The sequence below is a fragment of the Podarcis muralis genome, chromosome 2 (assembly GCF_964188315.1).
Source record: "Podarcis muralis chromosome 2, rPodMur119.hap1.1, whole genome shotgun sequence".
Lineage (NCBI taxonomy): Eukaryota > Metazoa > Chordata > Lepidosauria > Squamata > Lacertidae > Podarcis > Podarcis muralis.
Window position 1 is genome coordinate 105,995,569 of NC_135656.1, and position 16,463 is coordinate 106,012,031.

The 16,463-nt window shown below is 50.6% G+C and overlaps 1 protein-coding gene and 1 non-coding gene across 2 annotated transcripts in view; one reads left to right on the forward strand and one right to left on the reverse strand.

Moving 5' to 3' along the window:
• Window positions 1-16,463, forward strand: part of GABBR1 (gamma-aminobutyric acid type B receptor subunit 1) — a 167,482-nt gene that overhangs the window by 118,487 nt on the left and 32,532 nt on the right. The window contains 4 exon segments of the mRNA XM_028719950.2: window positions 4,231-4,365; window positions 5,891-6,061; window positions 10,438-10,539; window positions 16,307-16,372. Of these exon segments, the coding sequence (XP_028575783.2) occupies window positions 4,231-4,365; window positions 5,891-6,061; window positions 10,438-10,539; window positions 16,307-16,372 (474 nt within the window).
• On the reverse strand, window positions 7,777-7,853 carry TRNAT-UGU (transfer RNA threonine (anticodon UGU)). Its single transcript has one exon. It is a non-coding gene; the product is annotated as a tRNA-Thr (tRNA).

The following is a 16,463-nucleotide window of genomic DNA, read 5'->3' on the forward strand; positions in this document are numbered from 1 at the left end:
TAAGAGTACTCTTCTTTAACCTTGGGTCTCCATACATTGCTGGACTACAACTCCCATCATTCCTACCGCTGGCTAAGTGGGCTGGGGATAATGGGAGTTGCAGTCCAACTCTATCCCCAGCCAATTTACCCAGTGGTGGGAATGGTAGCAATATGGGGATCCGAGGTTAGACATTGAAGAGAATTCAACAAGGAGTTATGGTGGCAGGAGGTGGAGGGTGGTGGAAGAATCCCAGCATTTTTTTAACCCTGTCAGTTCTTTCTTTCCTAGAGGTACCTTTTGAACCAAAAGCATAAATGAATTTTCCCGCTCCAGGATGTGTGTGTGTGTCACAGCCAGTATGAGACAGAATTAAGAGGTGTGTGCAAAGCTAGAAGGCACTGCAGCATCCTCAAGAGGCAAGCTGTCCAAGGCAGGACTTCTAACTTGGCCCAGGTCTTGCTTGAACTGGGAACCTGTCCCAGGGTCTCCCCCTGAGCTGCCAGTATAGTTGCAGGCAGATCTAGGCCTCGAGAAATGCTCAGCCTTCTCAGGCAAGCTGCCCTCTCCCTCTCTAACTGCTTTACTGTATATTTGCATATACGTTGTCTAAGTCTGTGTCCTGTGCAAGTGGGACTTAGCCATTTAGGTACGAATGCAATGGAACGGCAACCAAAGGCTCTGTCCAATTTGATTCCACAGGCAAACAGCATGGTGGCTTGTACAGCCAGATTTTGCCACGTGCTCTCTCTTTCTCTCCCGTTCTTGTTTTTTGTTTTCTTTCCCTGCGCATTCATGCCTCGGTGTACTCATTCACTCTGCCTGTTGTGCGTTTGTGCCTGCCGTGTGTTTACAGGAACATCGGAAGCGTCCTCGTTCTGAGTCAGACCATTTGTCTTGCCGAGCTCAGTACCATCTATGCTGGCTCTCAGGGGCTCTCCAGAGTTTCCAACAGGGGACAAAAACACTGACTGGCAGCCGCTCCTCAGGGTCTCAGACAGGGAGCCGTTTGTAGTCTTACCTGGAGGCGCCAGGGATTGAACCTGCGACCTTCTGCTTGAAAAGCAAAATGCTCTCCTGCTGAGCTACGGCCCCTTTCTCAAGGGGGCCAGTGTTCCCCCTCTAATGTACCTTGTGCCATTCTTCAGGTGCCAGTCCTGTCTGGTTTCCAATAAGTGCATTCGTACCTATTGGCAGTTCACCCATGCTCCTCAACACCCACCCAGCTCTTCACACTTCTGTCTTCTATGTTCAATGACTTTCAGGATAGCAGCAGGACACCTCCCTCTACTAATGTCCAGGGGTAGCCGTTACTGCAAACCTCAGGAGGGAAAAGGATTCTTTTGTTTGGGTCCTGTGTGCGGATTTCCCACACGCATCTGATTTGATGACCTAGTTGGGCTGTTGGCCTGATCCAGCAGGCCCTTCTTCTGTTCTCGTCACCAGTTTTCTCTGAGCATTGAAATGTGCCAGAGGTCAAGAACAAGAAGAGGAACCCAACTGGCAACACAAGGGGAGAGAGGAGCTCTCACTGTACGGCTTCAGCCTTCTAGGGTTTCATCACAGCCAAGCAGGGCCTGGAAGGAAGCCATGGCGTTGTTGTTGTTGCCAAGCTCTTTGGCTTTCACTGGAAAGGCCATTGAATCGTAGTTCTCTGTTTCCCAGGTTGCAATAAAACCAGGCCACATTTCCTCATCTCCCCAAACTGGGAGATGGCATCTGCTGGAGTACGTACCTTTGGCCCTCTGAGTCGCAGGTGCCTATAGATTGCTTGCATTGACCTGAGCATGGTCATAGGTAAAGACAGACCTCTCTCTGTGTGTGTGCATCTTTTCCAAGAAGGCCCATATTGCAGCAGACTTGAGTTTGCGGCTCGTTTTCAACGTAAGAAGAGCCCTTCGGGAATGAATCGGACCACAGGCCCATGGAGCCCAGCATCCTGCTGTCACAGTTTTTTGCTCTTTTTTTATTATGGGCTGTGTGTTATTCTGCTGCAAAAGGCCCCCGAGATCGGTGGAGGATGGGTGGCACACAAATTTAATAAATGAAATTAAATTCCTGTGGGGAGTCCCTGAAACGCAACAGCCGCTCTTCCCCTTCACTTTCAGGTGCAAGCAACGGGCAGACTACGGAAAGCCGAATCGGCTTCCAGTGCTCATTCTGTGGCCACTTCGCCTTCCACGAACACACGTGCCCTCCCACTCTCTGTCTGGCTCTGCCCACGCTTCTTGCCAGAAGTGGCATGTTCTTTCCACATCCAGCACTGTGCACCTCACCCTAAGCGCCCCCATCTCTCTGTTCACCCACAAAACCGAGTCTGTCGCCTCTCCGTCTGTCCTGCCCGTTTCCTTGTCCCCAGCCAGCGTTTCCAGAAGCGCTGCTCTGTTCCGTGCCCGATCCCCGAATTCACAGCCACTGAACCATCCGCCCCTCCGTCAATGTCTGTCCCTCCTCCCACGCATATGCATCAATCCTCCCCACCCCGAAAAAAGCTGCCTTTGCTGTGCCGATGCTTCTCTATTCTCTCACTCCCTCTCTTCGGCTACCCTGGGTGCTTCCTGGTCCCCCACCCGCCCTGCACCCCGCGTTCCTCCCTTTGTTCCCTCCCAATTGAAGCCCCGCTCCCTGGCGCTGACAGGTTGCCGTGGCAGCGCCTGCGATGGGGTTGCCATGGAAACTGATCCTCTTTCCCGGGCGGCTATGCCCTGAATAATTCATCATCCCCTTGCGGTGGAGGCGCACAGCCAGGAGCAGGATGGGCAGCCCTGGCGGTTCTTGGAATGGGGGAGAAGTAGAGGGTGGGATGCCTAGTATAATTTGCCCAGAGAGAGAGAGAGAAAGAAAGAAAGTGCAGCGCAGCAGGGCGGAGGTCAGGTGGGGTGTGTGGGAAGATCTTCGCTGCACAGAAAGGGAGAAAGGCGTTCCTTGCCTCTTTAAGTCCTTCGGAAGCGGAGGGTAAATTGGCAGCTATATTTGGGAACCAGCCTCCCCAAGCTGCTGCTCAGAACGCCGGCAGGCCACGTTGTTCTGTGCCGTGCTTGTGATGTCGAAGAATGGAGCCTCCATGGTCAGGGACAGGATATCTCCATTCCCAATTGGCAGGGGAGGCTGGTCTCCCATTATGCTGTGCTGGTGGAAGAAGGGATGCAGGGACAGCCCTCCCGCTGGCCATTAATAGCAGGGTCAGTGCAGGAGGAGATGGGCCCTTTGGCAAGAAAAAGCCATCCCTTGTTATGCAATGGCTTCGCCTGCGTTTCCTCCGGCCCCATCTTTCCTTTTGCACGATGGCAACAGAAAGGTGGGCAAACCAGCCCCATACAAGACCTAAGGGAGGAGGAAACCCATCCATCAAAATCTCAGCAGCTGTTGAAAAGCCTTCGCAGGGTCTGGCTATGTCGTCTTACGTTTTTGCAAACAGAGGGACGATTCTGCCCCCACCCTCACATACCCCTCACAGTTCAGGGCAGATGTGTAGATGGCCTCTTTTAAAGGAAAATAGATTTCCTTCCCGGTTCCTGCATCAAACCAAGCACTCTGGTCCACCACTCTTGGCCTTGTTCCTTAAGCCCTGAGCATTTGAGGCCTCTCCAGATGTTTACGCTGTTTTCATAGGGTGGGGATAGGAAAAGAAGGCATTTGAGAGGGGGGAGCTCATCTGCAGCTCTCCCTCCCCCTCTCACCAGCCATAGGAGTGAAGCCAAGGAAACACAGTTGAGCCCTTGCCTGAGAGTGCAGGTTAGTGTTGCACCCCCAGGAACACAGGGAACTATTAGTCTGTCTCAGTCAGTAATGCACTATGCTGGGGATCGAACCCAGGACTTTTTACACGCACAGCATCATGTGCTAGTTATCACTGAGCCACAGTCCCCACACCCCCAGGGCCTTTCGCCTCTCTGTTCGTCAAGCTCCCTTCTCCATCCTGCAGATCCATTTTGCTAGCAAAGCTTCTTTCATCCCATGGCACATCGCCTTGCCCAAATTTTCACGGCCACCTGACCCTTTCCCATCCGGTCTCCACCGCTGCCTACTCAAGCACTGACCTTCCGTGCCTGCTAAGTCGATGGCAGCTCTTTTGGACAGGAGCCACGTCCTGCGTCCGCGTCGTGTACAATGCCTAGTATGTGATTTTAGCCTTTCCCCCAGCCGTCTCCTGGGTTTGTTTCCCCGAGTGTGTCAGGAGTGTTTGCGTGCAAGTTAGGGATATACACCTTTGTGACGGGATTTGTTCTCTGTCCTCCCCTCTCCGTGCAGTGCGAACCAGGCGTGGCCACCAAATTCCTCTACGAGCTCCTCTACAATGACCCCATCAAGATCATCCTCATGCCAGGCTGCAGTAGTGTCTCCACCCTGGTGGCCGAAGCAGCACGCATGTGGAACCTCATTGTGGTGAGCATACCTTGCACTTCGTGTATCCGTTTGGGTGTGTGTGTGTGGTGCCTGTGGATTTTCGTGGGGGAGGCGGGTCTTCCCACGAAGCAGAGTTCAGCTCAGCAACCTGTTTTCAGAACTGGAAGCTGTGGCGAGAGTGCCTCTGAGCGTGTGCAGAGTGCACTTCTGTAGACACTAAGCTAGCGCAGCCCACACCTAGGATTGGGAGATAAGGTTTCCAGGTGAAACTTCTCTGCGGGGGTGGGACCCCCACAGTGGGTGCTTCCAGACAGTCATGCTTTTTCGGTGGGATTCAGTCACCCACCAGCCGATTGGGGTTAAACCATTATAGCTGTTTTAGGTCTTGCGCAACAAAGAAAAAACGACCGGACTGTTTGCAGTAAGGAAAGTGACAAGAAAACACGTTGGAAATGTGGGAGGCGGAGCTTGATTTGATGCAACGTCCTCTAACACAGTGTTTCCCAAACTTTTTTGGGCAACGGCACACCTGTTTACTGAAAAAAAATCTCACGGCACACCACCATTAAAGCCCCGCCCCGTGACGTCAGCGCGCAGCGTCACGCCGGGAGGGACGCACGAAAGTGAAAGTTTTTTCCCTCCCCCTTGCCGGGGAACCTCCAAGCTTTGGGGGTGGGAGGAGGCAGCAGAGCGAGGGACTGAGGGACGGTGGCAACTGAGGCGGCGGCGGCTGTTGTGGTGGTGGCGGCGATAGCGGGCGGAGGAGGGGGCGGCGGCGGGGCTTGAGGAGCCGTCGCCGGGAGATGCTGCTGCTGTTGTTGCTGCTGCTGCCCGGACATGCCGGCCTCCTCCTCCTCCGCTGTCTCGCGCTCCTCCCTTTTGCACGCGCTGCCCCGCCGCTCGGCACCACCACCGCGGAGCCGCCCCCGGCTCGACGCGGATCCTCGCCGCCGCCGCCTCTCACCGCCCGACTCGCCCGCCTCCCTCCCACGGCACACCAGCCAATGTCTGACGGCACAGTAGTGTGCCGCGGAACACCGGTTGGGAAACACTGCTCTAACACCCCGCAAAACAAATCAGAACGAATGCACATGAAATAGCAGGTGTGGTGCTACCCACCATTGGCCCTCAGAAGACAATGCGGCCCTTGGGCTACCAAAGGTTTTATCGGTTCCTGATCTAACCCCCCTGCAAACAAATCAGGAATAATCCTCAATAAACAGGCCGCCTGGAAGCGTCTGGCATCCACCACCAGCACCTCTAGAAAGCAGGTTTGAGAGCAAGGCCCTGAGGGATAGCTCAGTCGGTAGAACATGAGACTCTTAATCTCAGGGCCATAGGTTCGAGTCTCACGTTGGGTGAAAGATTCCTGCATTGCAGGGGATTGGACTAGATAACCCTCGTGATCCCTTCCTGGTTCTGTGATTTGAAGGGTTGGGTGGTGTCTCTGTGCCAGAGTTAACGATGGGTGGGGAACCTTGAACCCATAGACTGAATGAGGCCAGTGTTGGCGGTCTCAGTTTTTTAAAGCCCTGTTTCCCGTCTCTTCCTCCTTTCCTTGCAGCTGTCCTACGGCTCCAGCTCTCCAGCCCTCTCCAACCGCCAGCGCTTCCCCACCTTCTTCCGCACGCACCCGTCAGCCACTCTGCACAACCCCACCCGCGTGCAGCTCTTCAAGAAGTGGAGCTGGACCAAGATCGCCACCATACAGCAGACCACAGAGGTGTTCACCTCGGTATGGAGAGATCCCAGCCCTGAGCAGAAATCCCCCACCTGACACGCCTTTCGGGCATCCTGGGACTTCCTGCAGCATCTCAGCCCAAAGCATTGCCCAACCCTCCCCCCCCAAAAAAACCAGACAACGGTGCTGCTTAAGCACTTAAAAGCACCACAGATTTGATAGGGGAACGGGTGGCGCTGTGGTCTAAACCACTGAGCCTCTTGGCTTGCTGATCAGAAGGTCGGCGGTTCAAATCCCCGCAACAGGGTGAGCTCCCGTTGCTCTGTCCCAGCTCCTGCCAACCTAGCAGTTTGAAAGCACACCAGTTCAACCAGATAAATAGGGACCAGCTTGTGTTTGATTAGTACAATTGTATCAATATTATTCAGACTGTTGATGTGCTGGGTAATATAAGCAGCAGGGGACACGGGTGGCGCTGTGGGTTAAACCACAGAGCCTAGGACTTGCCGATTAGAAGGTCAGCAGTTCAAATCCCCATGACGGGGTGAACTCCCATTGCTTGGTCCCTGCTCCTGCCAACCTAGCAGTTCGAAAGCATGTCAAAGTGCAAGTAGATAAATAGGTACCCCTCCAGCGGGAAGGTAAACGGCGTTTCCGTGCGCTGCTCTGGTTCGCCAAAAGCGGCTCAGTCACGCTGGCCACATGACCCGGAAGCTGGAAGCTGGCTCCCTCGTCCAGTAAAGCGAGATGAGTGCCGCAACCCGAGTCAGCCACGACTGGACCTAATGATCAGGGGTCCCTTTCCCTTTCCCTATCAATATTATGCAGGCTGTTAATGTGCTGGGTAATACAAGCAGCAAGGAGAGAGGTCTCTGCTGCAAGGAGCTTACAGTCTGAAGTTAGGCAGCTGAGAGAGAGGGGAAGAAAGGAATGAGACAGGAGAGGCATGGCTAAAACGAAAACAGGAGGAGGAAGGGATGTTGTTAGTCTGCCTCTAGACTGCTCTCTCTGGCATGAAGCATATCTCTCGGTCCCTTTTTCCTACTGAATCTTAATAAATGTCATCTAAGATCTCTGCCGAGCGCTGTTCCCTCTCCAAGATGTCCTAAGAAGAATTACCACTTCCAGTTTCAGACAAGGAAATCGCGCCGACAAAAGAAGTGGAACATTTCTACCAGCTGCGTTCCGACATGTCCATCACATTAATGCAAATGTTAAGCTAATGAAGCTATTTTTGTGTGGACCGCGATAAGCAAATGGGCTGCAGCCCTCCGTGCCTCATTGTGGTACATTTCCACAAGCTCCCACAGGGCCGGGCACTTCTCCTGCTGCTGAAGAAACCCCTTTGTCTAATCTCAGTCCTTAAAAAGAGCCACTTAGAAAATTTGTCTGACCATAGTTGTGCTGATTGGCGCAATACGTGACTGGTCACAGAAGCCATCCCATGGTTCTTACAGAATCTTGGGGGCGGGTATTATTATTATTATTATTATTATTATTATTATTATTATTATTATTTACACCAGGCTCACAATGCAGCACAGATTCCTGTACTGTTAGGCGCCAAACTTCCATGTTACATTAGTCATGCATTTTGGAAAGTGTGCTTAAACAAACTGATTTTTTTATTTTGGAGAGAGAGGACACGCTCCTTACTTTCAACACCTGTATAGCAATCTGCCTTTTACTGAGTCAGACTATTGGGCCATCTGGCTCAGTATTGACCACGCTGATTGACAGCAGCAGATCTTCTGGGTTGCAGCCCTACCTGGCAATGCCAGGAACCGAACCTGGGACCTTCTGCATACAAGGCAGAAGCTCTGCCACTGAGCTATGCTGCACCACCCTTTATCCAGTGGATTTTCCTAGGCAGTGAACGCCACCACCATTGCTTTCTGCAGACTTTATGCTAATGGTGTTGGGTGTGCTTAAGTTTGTGTCACCTGGGAAGCGGTGGCCTTCCAGAAGCTTCTGGACTGAACCAGTCCCTGCCTATTGCCTGGGATGGATGGGAGATGGGATTCCAGGAACATCCCAACCCCGTGTTAAAAGGTAAAGGTACCCCTGCCCGTACGGGCCAGTCGTGTCCAACTCTAGGGTTGTGCGCTCATCTCACTTAAGAGGCCGGGGGCCAGCGCTGTCCGGAGACACTTCCGGGTCACGTGGCCAGCGTGACGAAGCTGCTCTGGCGAGCCAGCACCAGCGCAGCGCACGGAAACGCCGTTTACCTTCCAGCTATAAAGCGGTAACTATTTATCTACTTGCACTTAAGGGTGCTTTCGAACTGCTAGGTGGGCAGGAGCTGGGACCGAAAGACAGGAGCTCACCCCGCCGCGGGGATTCGAACCGCCGACCATGCGATCGGCAAGCCCTAGGCACTGAGGTTTTACCCACAGCGCCACCCGCATCCCTAACCCCATGTTATCTAACCCCGTGTTAGATAAAAATAAATAAGTGAATAGATTGTGGCTCAGTGTGAGGAAAGTGCAGGGCTGGATTTAGGTTTGATGAGGCCCTAAGCTACTTTATATGTCCAGCTATCCTTTGTCCACAAATTGTCACTGTTTTTTGTGCTGAATATATGCTATATGGTAATTTATGGACCTAATAGGTCTCTAAAGCCATTTGCCCATGTTGCCTTGCAACCAGTCCATGCAGAATGTAGGCACCCTATATATAGAAATGAGCAAAACCAGTGATATTTTAGGGAGCAGGTGGGGCCCATTACATCCTAGGAACCTACACAACACAAAACACTGTTGCTTTATGTAGGTTTTATTTAATTTGTTTTTTATCTTATATATTTTGGAAATGTACATCCAGGTGTTTTTTCCCCTTTAAATTTGTTGTGGGCCCCCAAGAGAGTGGGGCCTTAAGCTATAGCTTGTTTAGCTTATACATAAATCCGGCACTGGGAGAAGGGTTGGGATTGGGACAGTAAACACTTCTCCTCACACTCAGAACTTTTCCTCCAGAGACTCCTGCCTGTCTTTCACTGATAAAGGATCTCCAGCAAACTCCTTGTTATCCTCCTCCTCCCCTACTCTTGTCAATTAGCTTTCCTGTCCTGCTTGTTCCCTGCCTAGGCCTTTACTTGCAAACAGGCTATTACTCACAGCAAGCAAATAGCCCAGTGGAGAGCTAATAGCTTGGGGGCGATTCTCATTAAACCAGTGCAAGAAGGAAAGGATATCTTTTTAGTAACTGCTATGCAGCAGTTCCTGACTGGTTTGGGGGTGGGGTTGGGCCCTTACATTGCCTCTTCTTTATCACCATCATCATCCTTGTTGTTTTTTAAGCACATTTAATGCAATGAATAATTGGGCTCTTAAGAGGAGCCAAATTAGCTGTCACCTATGCTTTGCACAGAGGGACACGGGTGGTGCTGTGGGTTAAACCACAGAGCCTAGGGCTTGCTGATCAGAAGGTTGGTGGTTCGAATCCCCACAACGGGGTGAGCTCCTGTTGCTCGGTCCCTGCTCCTGCCAACCTAGCAGTTCGAAAGCACGTCAAAGTGCAAGGAGATAAATAGGTACCGTTCCAGCGGGAAGGTAAGGAGATAAATAGGTACCGTTCCGGCGGGAAGGTAAACGGCGTTTCTGTGCACTGCTCTGGTTCTCCAGAAGCGGCTTAGTCATGCTGGCCACATGACCCGGAAGCTGTACGCCGGCTCCCTTGGCCAATAAAGCGAGATGAGCGCCGCAACCCCAGAGTCGGCCACGACTGGACCTAATGGTCAGGGTTCCCTTTACCTTTAGCTATGTTTTGCACAAAATTAGTTTTGTTTGCCATGGCAAGAGGCAAGGAGTTACAGAGAACCCCTGCCCAGTGAACCTGTCCCCTCTCCTTCAACAACAAAAGGTTTCTGAATATTTTTCAGGTATTGCCCTACAGCCACAGGGACAAGAAATTTTTTCGAATAAAATAGAAACAGAGATTCTCAGGAAGCTGCATTTGCTGTTGGATACAAAAGGTGGTGCTGTGGGTTAAACCAGAGAGCCTAGGACTTGCCGATCAGAAGGTCGGCGGTTCGAATCCCCGCATTGGAGTGAGCTCCAGTTGCTCAGTCCCAGCTCCTGCCAGCCTAGCAGTTCAAAAGCACATCAAAGTGCAAGGAGATATATAGGTACCGCTCTGGCTGCTCTGGTTCGCCAGAAGCGGCTTAGTCATGCTGGCCACATGACCCAGAAGCTGTACGTTGGCTCCAACGTACACGGTCACGACTGGACCTAATGGTCAGGGGTCCCTTTACCTTTACAAAAGGTACTTTACCAGTGAGACAGGGAACATGCACTGATGATTTTTAAAACCCTTATCCTAAACCACCATTGTATCCCCTATTTTAGCATTACCTATACACTGAACCATTGCTCCTCTCCAACACCACCTATTCCTTCCTTATCTCTGTGCCTCCTTCTTCATTCCCATAGACCTTGGATGACCTGGAAGAGCGAGTCAAAGAAGCCGGGATCGAGATCACGTTCCGCCAGAGCTTCTTCTCTGACCCTGCTGTGCCTGTCAAGAATCTGAAGGTGATCCTGGCTGCGAGGGGGTGGGTGAGGGGTGGGTGCGCTCTTACCGCAGGTTTAGAGATCCCTGTCGGCAGGGAGGGCAGAGGGGCTCAGCTCTGCTCCATCCAAACCCCCTTCAATAAGGGTGGGTGGGATATTCGGATTGCTTTGAATCTCTGCTTTTTGCACGTGCCATTTTGCCGCCTGGGACAGCTTCAGGCTGTTGTGGGGCAGGGACGGGCTCGTGCGGAGCTGTGAAAAGTTTTGTCCCAGTGTACATATCGCAATCGGACAGCAGAATCCTAGATGTGTTTGCTGGAAGATAAGCTCCAGTGTCTTCAGTGGGGCTTTCTCCCGAGTAAGTGTGCTCCGGGTGGCAGCCGCAAGAAGGGTTCATAACCACGAGCCACATCCCTTTGGCCTCAGCTAGAGCAGGCGTTGTCAACCTTTTCAGGCCCAGGGCCCACCTTTAACGCAAACATGCGTTTGGGGAACCACTTCTTAATCGTTTGACATATATCCGCAGGGTGATACTTCTTCTCTGGCGATCACTCGTAGCCGAGTAAGATTGTCTTCCATAAACACGGTTTTAACAATGAGTCAATAAGTGACTGTGGAGGCCAATTCTGGACCCACACGTCCTTCCACAGTGGGGACATTGGTTTCCGGGCGGGAGTTGATCATGGTGTGGATTTGCCAAGCGTGCCTTCCTCTAAGCACGTTTCTCCCTTGCGTCCTGAGTTTGGTAAAAGCTGTTCTCCGATTGGAGTGCTCGCAGGCAAGTGTTCCCCAGTTTTTGGTGCTTATACTGCATTTCTTTATATTTGCCTTGAGACAGTCTTTAAACCTCTTTTGTTGACCACCAGCATTATGCTTTCCGTTTTTAAGTTCGGAATAGAGTAGTTGCTTTGGAAAACGATAATCAGGCATCTGCACAACATGACCAGTCCAACGAAGCTGATGTTGAAGAATCATTGGTGATCTTTGCTTCTTCCAGTACACTGGGATTAGTTCGCCTGTGTTCCCAAGGGATGGGAATGGAGGGTTAATTGACTGAAATTTTGAGAATGCCCTTGCGCTCTCTCTCTCTCTCTCTCTCTCTCTCTCTCTGTGTGTGTGTGTGTGTGTGTGTGTGGCAGTGTGTGTGGCAGTGTGTTATATTACCCCAAGTGACAGAGTGTGTGTGTATGTGGGGGATGTGATCTGGGTGGAAGGAAGGGTGTCAAAACTTTCTTGCTTCCTCGTCCCAACCCCCATTACTTGGCCGACTACCAATGATGCTTTTTTACAGTTAGGGTTGCATCCAGTCTTAGTCCCATTCAGAGCAGATACTTTGAAATTAATAGATAGGACTAACTTAGGTCCATGCATTTCAGTGGGTCTACCCTGAGGAAAACTTAGTTGGATGCAATCCTTAGATTTTGAAAAACTATGCCGAAATTTTTGGTGTGTGTGTGCATATATATTAAGAACAGACCTCCAGAACGAATTAAGTACTTAACCCGAGGTACCGCTGTACTTTGCTCCAACTCTTTTTTCTCTTCTTCCTTCAAATTTTTAACAGAGGGGAAAAAACCTCCCGTCCATTTTCTTCACCCTAAGCACCTCTGAATGCCGTTTCCTTTGTGGAAAGGCAGGGTGTATATCAAAACGTGAATCTATGTAATCTATGAGATGGGCTTACATTGCCCCCTCATGCTCCAAGCCAAGCACGATTGATAGGTGCTTCTGGTGCACACACGTGCTGGTGGAGGCCGGCAGGGGGTGGGGGGGCAGGGGGAGACAGAAAGAAGCCACCCCTGAAATTCAGTGCCTTTCTCCTTCTGACGGCAGCTGCCATCCCCTGAGCCGACAGATGGACAGACAGCGCCACCCCCAATCCTCCTGACAGTTTCTGCTCAGGGGAGAACTGATGCCACCAGAATGAATGAGGCAGATACTGCCGCAGCACTTGGCCTCCCCTCTTGGGTTGGGTTTTCTCTTTTTAAAAAAAGAACAAGCAGGCAACGCTTGCAAGAAGCCTCCAGTAGCAGCAATCGGAATATCGCTGCCTTGTTCCCTTTTCATGTCAGCGAGTGGCTGCATTTATCATTGCAGAAGAAAACAAGAGCACTCTCTCTCTCTCTCTATATATATATATACACACCGTATTTTTCGCTCTATAAGACGCACTTTCCCCCTCCTATAAAGTAAGGGGAAATGTGTGTGCTTCTTATGCAGCGAATACAGGCTGCGTGGCTATCCCAGAAGCCAGAACAGCAAGAGGCTATCCCAGAAGCCAGATCCCTCTTGCTGTTCTGGCTTCTGGGATTCAGAATATTTTTTTTCTCGTTTTCCTCCTCCAAAAACTAGGTGCATCCTATGGTCTGGTGCATCTTATAAAGCGAAAAATACGGTATATCTTGGAGGGAGGTCTGTTTGATTGGTGCAGATCTTATCTCCTGCCTACCCCAAAGACGGCTCCCTCTGCTGGTTGGGACCCTATGGGGCCAGGGTGGCTTATAGGCAGCGTGGCCCCTTCCCCCTCACCCCAGAAACAGGGTGTTTTGCATCGTGACTTCAGATCACCAGGCTCCTCGGGAAAGGTCTATTAAACATTAATGAAAACTGCATTTCGGATTCATTGGCACTCACGCTGCAGGAGCAAGAGGCAGGAACCCCAAGCGAGAGGCAGCGCGTCTCTCTCGTCAAATGCCTTGTCTCCTTCAAATATGCAGAATTCGCAGCTAGATTGGGCCAGCCGCCCCATGCGCCAGCCTGATGCGCAGCAGTAAGTTCAGGGCACACAAAAGAAAGCTCTCCTTTGCACAATGTACAATCAGCGTAGGAATTCAGGACCGCAATTAGATGGTGACGCCAGTAGCTTTGATGGTTTTGGGGGTTGTTGGGTTTTTTTGGAAAGAATCAGACTAACTCAGATTGCTCATAAATAGCATTCCCATAATAAGAGATAGTAGGGTGGCGCTGTGGGTTAAACCACAGAGCCTAGGACTTGCCGATCGGAAGGTCGGTGGTTCGAATCCCCACAACGGGGTGAGCTCCCGTTGCTCGGTCCCTGCTCCTGCCAACCTAGCAGTTCGAAAGCACGTCAAAGTAGATAAATAGGTACCGCTCCAGCAGGAAGGTAAACGGTGTTTCTGTGCACTGCTCTGGTTCGCCAGAAGCGGCTTAGTCATGCTGGCCACATGACCCGGAAGTTGTACACCGGCTCCCTCAGCCAATAAAGCGAGATGAGTGCCGCTACCCCAGATTCAGTCACTACTGGACCTAATGGTCAGGGATCCCTTTACCTTTTAATAAGAGATAACAGAGTACCTCTGAGCAGTGGTTGCCTGCTGGGAAAAACAAGGGAGAACAACCATCACTTTCAGGCTGTGCTTCAGAGAAGCAGCTAGTTGGCAGGGGTGTAGGAAAGGCGGGGCTGCGGGGCCGCCCCAGGTGCCATCATGGGGGGGGGGACAAATTATCAAGGAACAATTACTGCCCTACTAGGGTGGTTCATAATGGGACGCGGGTGGCGCTGTGGTCTAAACCACAGAGCCAAGGGCTGGCTGATCAGAAGGTCAGCGGTTCGAATCCCCGTGACGGGGTGAGCTCCCGTTGTTCGGTCCCTGCTCCTGCCAACCTAGCAGTTCAAAAACACGTCCAAGTGCAAGTAGATAAATAGGTACCGCTCCGGCGGGAAGGTAAACGGCGTTTCTGTGCGCTGCTCTGGTTTGCCAGAAGCGGCTTAGTCATGCTGGCCACATGACCCGTAAACTGTACGCCAGCTCCCTTGGCCAATAAAGCGAGATGAGTGCCGCAACCCCAGAGTTGTCTGCAACTGGACCTAATGGTCAGGGGTACCTTTACCTTTACCTTTTTTAGGGTGGTTCATAAAAAACTTTTTTTTGAAAATGCCTGCTCCAAAGGTCTTATCTTACTACACAAGGGATTATATAGCTATATATGAAATTGCATGCATATCAGTTAATATCTTGACCCTCCTCCACGAAAATAGCTGTTTACTTGGCCGCTTTCCTATGTCGTGAAGGCTGAAATTTCAATTCAGTGAAGCACTTACTGTTCCCAACCCTGCGGAAAGCCATCTAATTAGACTTTAATTTGATTTTGACATTTTTTTCAGGAGGTGATTTAATAATTGTTTGATTTTATACCAATGTTATGTATCTGATGTTAGCCGCCCTGAGCCCAACTTTAGCCGGGAACGGCAAGATATAAATAAAAGTTGTTTATTATTATTATTATTATTATTATTATTATTATTATTATTATTCCGTTGTAAGAAAATATGAAATAACGTAAAACCATTTTGCAGGCCAAAAAAAAATTCAATGTGGGGTGGGGGGGTGACAATAAATTTTCCACGCCGTGTACCACCTGACCTTCCTACACCTCTGCTTGTTGGAAGCATAACGCTAAGCTAGGGAACTATACGCAGAGAGAGCTCAGGTCTTGCTTGTGGGATTCTCAGAGGCATCTGGTTGGCCACTGAGAGAACAGGTTGCCATACCCTCCAACATTTGTCCGATGAAAATCCGGATGTCGTTATTATTATTATTATTATACCCCATCCATCTGACTGGGTTGCCCCAGCCACTCTCGGCGGCTTCCAACATATATAAAAACATAAAGGTAAAGGTACCCCTGCCCGTACGGGCCAGTCGTGTCCGACTCTGGGGTTGCGCGCCCATCTCGCTTAAGAGGCCGGGAGCCAGCGCCGTCTGCAGACACTTCCGGGTCACGTGGCCAGCGTGACGAAGCTGCTCTGGCGAGCCGGCACCAGTGCAGCGCACGGAAACGCCGTTTACCTTCCCGCTATAAAGCGGTACCTATTTATCTACTTGCACTTAAGGGTGCTTTCGAACTGCTAGGTGGGCAGGAGCTGGGTCCGAACGACGGGAGCTCACCCCGCCGTGGGGATTCGAACCGCCGACCATGCGATCGGCAAGTCCTAGGCACTGAGGTTCTACCCACAGCGCCACCTGCGTCCCATATATAAAAACATAATAAAACATTAAACATTTTAAAATGTCCCTATACAGGGCTACCTTCAAATATCTTCTAAAGGTTGTAAAGTTACTTATCTCCTTGGCTTGGGGAGGGGTTTCCCATAACTCCACACCCTCCAACATTTCTCTGATGAAAATAGCGACTTCCTAAGGAAAAGGGGGACATTCTGGGATCAAATCAGAAATCTAATCAGAGACGGCTTCTGTTAATCCAGGACTTTCCCTGGATAATAGGGACACTTGGAGGGTCCGGGATGCTGGACAAAATGGGCCTTTGGCTCAGTTGTGTGTGTGTGAAGCAAACTACGTGCTCATATGTTCAATTCATTAAAAGATACATGAAAGTTTGAGTTATGGGGGGTGAGGAGAATGTGTGTGTGAATTCAGCAATGCTCAGTTTATTTTTGGTTGCTGTTTTGAGAATGTTGTTAATACTGTTGTTTTATAGATTATGAATGCTGTAGCACTTTGTGAATCCTATGATGCAATTTTTGTTGCAATTGCGACGCTTACCTTATTTTTAGTAGTTCTGTTTCATAGGCGGTAATTGTTTCCTTGATAATTTGTGGTTGTTTTGCTGACGATTTGTTAGTTCTTCTATATGATTTGTGCTGTATTTGTGACGTTCTGCTCTGTTGCTTGTAAGCCGCTTTGGGATTCGTCTGAACGAAAAGAGGCATAGAAATATAACCAATCAATCTGCGATAAGTAATTGATCGCGCTTAACTCCATGGAAACACCCTCCAGCTACCTGACCCTACTTTCCCCCCTTACAGCGCCAAGATGCCCGTATCATCGTTGGACTCTTTTATGAGACGGAGGCGCGGAAGGTCTTCTGTGAGGTGGGTGTCCAGGGCGGAGGTTCCTCTCTGGGAATACAAGAAGCTAGAGCGAAGGAGCTTCCTTCATTCCCAACTTTACCTATGTTGGGGA